The 2,221-nt window shown below is 44.3% G+C and overlaps 1 protein-coding gene across 1 annotated transcript; it reads right to left on the bottom strand.

Moving 5' to 3' along the window:
* Window positions 1–1,023: 1,023 nt before the first annotated feature.
* Window positions 1,024–1,959, bottom strand: LOC149168862 (uncharacterized). Its single transcript, XM_089424998.1, has one exon. The coding sequence runs from the start codon at window positions 1,957–1,959 to the stop codon at window positions 1,024–1,026; it is 936 nt and encodes a 311-aa protein (XP_089281124.1).
* Between the last annotated feature and the right edge of the window lie 262 nt (window positions 1,960–2,221).

Below are 2,221 nucleotides of genomic sequence, written 5' to 3'. Positions count from 1 at the left end.
GTCTCCACCACCCTACTTCTTTGCACTCTCCCTCTGGTTTCATATACCGAATTCCTTCCCTCGCGCCTTCTCCCTTCTTCAAAGTTTTTCCTTTGTCGCCCATCCTTGTTCCTCTTCCCCACTTTCCTCTAGCACCAACAGTTCCCATAATCGCCCACTCCTCCTCGTCTTGCTTCTGTGCCATCATACCCACGCCCCGTCACTGAAGCGTTTCTACCACCACTTCTACCTTTCACTCTATCTCTGCTCCTCCTTGGGATTATATCCCCTCTATGGATCTTCCTGTACGCCGGTATCATTACCCATATACCAAATGGCTTATCATGGCCATTCGCCCTCGACGTATTAATCATCCTCATCGCCGATGTTTTCATCGTGATCGAGGACCTCTGGGGATCCTTTTTATAGAGCTGTGGTTCCATTATGGTCCTGAGTGATTATTGTTGTGAGGTTCTCCCATCCTGGTTTTTTCATTACAGCTGACCAGATGCTATCCACCTTTTCTCCCTGTTCTTTGCATCCCCAATTTGCAAGGAAGTCTACAGCTTTGTTTCCTTTTCTCCTAACATGATTGAATGATCCTTGCCGTCCTCCAGCTCCTTGCAACTTGATCCCAGTCCTTCCCATTATTGAGATTTCTAAGCATTTCAACTACTATCTGCGAGTCACCTTCTATTTCCAGATTTGTGTAGCCATTTCTGACTACTATTCTAAGACCCTGGTATACAGCCATCAATTCTACTTCATTGATGGTCATATGCCTCCCCAGTCTGCATACACCCATCTAGTGCGTCTCTCACTGTCTCTAAAGATACCTCCAAAGCCTGTCGGCCCTAGGTTTCCTTTGGATGCCCCATCAAAGTTCAGTTTAATGAAGTTTTTCCCGGGGTAACTGAATTTCTTTGGACTCTGAGTCTGAGATCTTTGCTGTCCTTCTTTCGATGGATATACCATACCATATTCCGTATTTAGATTAGCTAGGATTCATCCTTCATCAGGGTTCGCTCTCCAATCCTCTTCCTCCTAGGTCTCAGCCAGAACAGTCTCCCTAATTAATTTTTGCGTTCTTCTCCATATCTTTTCTGGTGGATTGGCTTTGTCTAAGAAGATCCTTTGATTTCGTTCCTTCCATAGAAGCCATATAACAAAACCTATGGCTAGATTCCAGGTTCTCCCTACAACCGGGCATGAGAATTGGCCCTTTCCCCATTGGAAGATGGTCTTTTTAATATCCAGAGGGTCCCTATTAGATTTTCCAAAGAGGTTCCTGACTTCAACCCACTGTTGTTGAGCAAATGGGCAAGAGTTCAGAATGTGTTCATGGGTTTCAATCTCCTGTTTACAAAGGTTGCATCTCGGTGGCCCCTGGAAACCCCGTTTCTGAAGCTTATCCCACGTCAGAATTCTTTCTTTCCCAACTAACCATGCGAATATAGTTACCTTCGGCCACCACTTATTACTCCATATTTTTCCCCATTCCAAAGTTTCCTCCTCTCTCTCCTGGCGAGTTGTTAAATAATAAGCTTCTTTGACTGTGAAGGTCCCTCTTGTGGATTTTCCCCATCTAAGAATATCCTGTCCCGATCTAATTTTAATTTTCCTTGACTCTAATTCTTTTACAAGTATCCCTTTCTGCTCCTGATCTATATTTTTGTCCCATTCTTCTGGTTTTCTCCATGTTCTCCATGTTTCCTCTGGCTCCTCTTCTTTCCAGTATTCTCTTACATACTCTAACCCCTCCATTACAGCCTTCTGATATGTACTTTGCAGAGCTTGGATACTGACCATTCTGTCTCTTTGCTGCCATGCCTCCTCCCAGAATCTAGCTGTACTTCCTCCTCTTATTTCCCAGAAGGCATATTTGTTTATGATGTCTCTGTTCTGGCTTGCCAGTTCCCATATTGTAGATCCTTTTGGGGTTTCTTCTAGTCTGAGGATGCCTTCTGATGTTGAGGGCATATTATATTTCTGTGTCCATATTTTTTTCCATAAGTCATTTCCTCCCCTCATCCACCTCCACCACAGCTTCGCTCCTAGAACTTGGTTTAGGATGCCCGGATCTCGGAGTCCTAGACCTCCTTCTTCTTTTCGTTTTGTCAGACTTTTCCACGAAACTAGTGCCCATTTCCTTTGCTGTTTTGGTCCTCCCCATATAAATTTTCCGAAAATTTCCTTCATTTTTGTACAAGCACCTTTGGGAGCAGCCATGACCGATAAAGGG

Source organism: Pinus tabuliformis, chromosome 4_2, assembly GCF_031772625.1.
Source record: "Pinus tabuliformis cultivar Carrire ecotype Pingquan chromosome 4_2, CPIR1, whole genome shotgun sequence".
In the NCBI taxonomy this organism is placed as follows: domain Eukaryota; kingdom Viridiplantae; phylum Streptophyta; class Pinopsida; order Pinales; family Pinaceae; genus Pinus; species Pinus tabuliformis.
The sequence above is the reverse complement of the archived record's forward strand: the minus strand, read 5'-3'. Positions and strand labels throughout refer to the sequence as shown.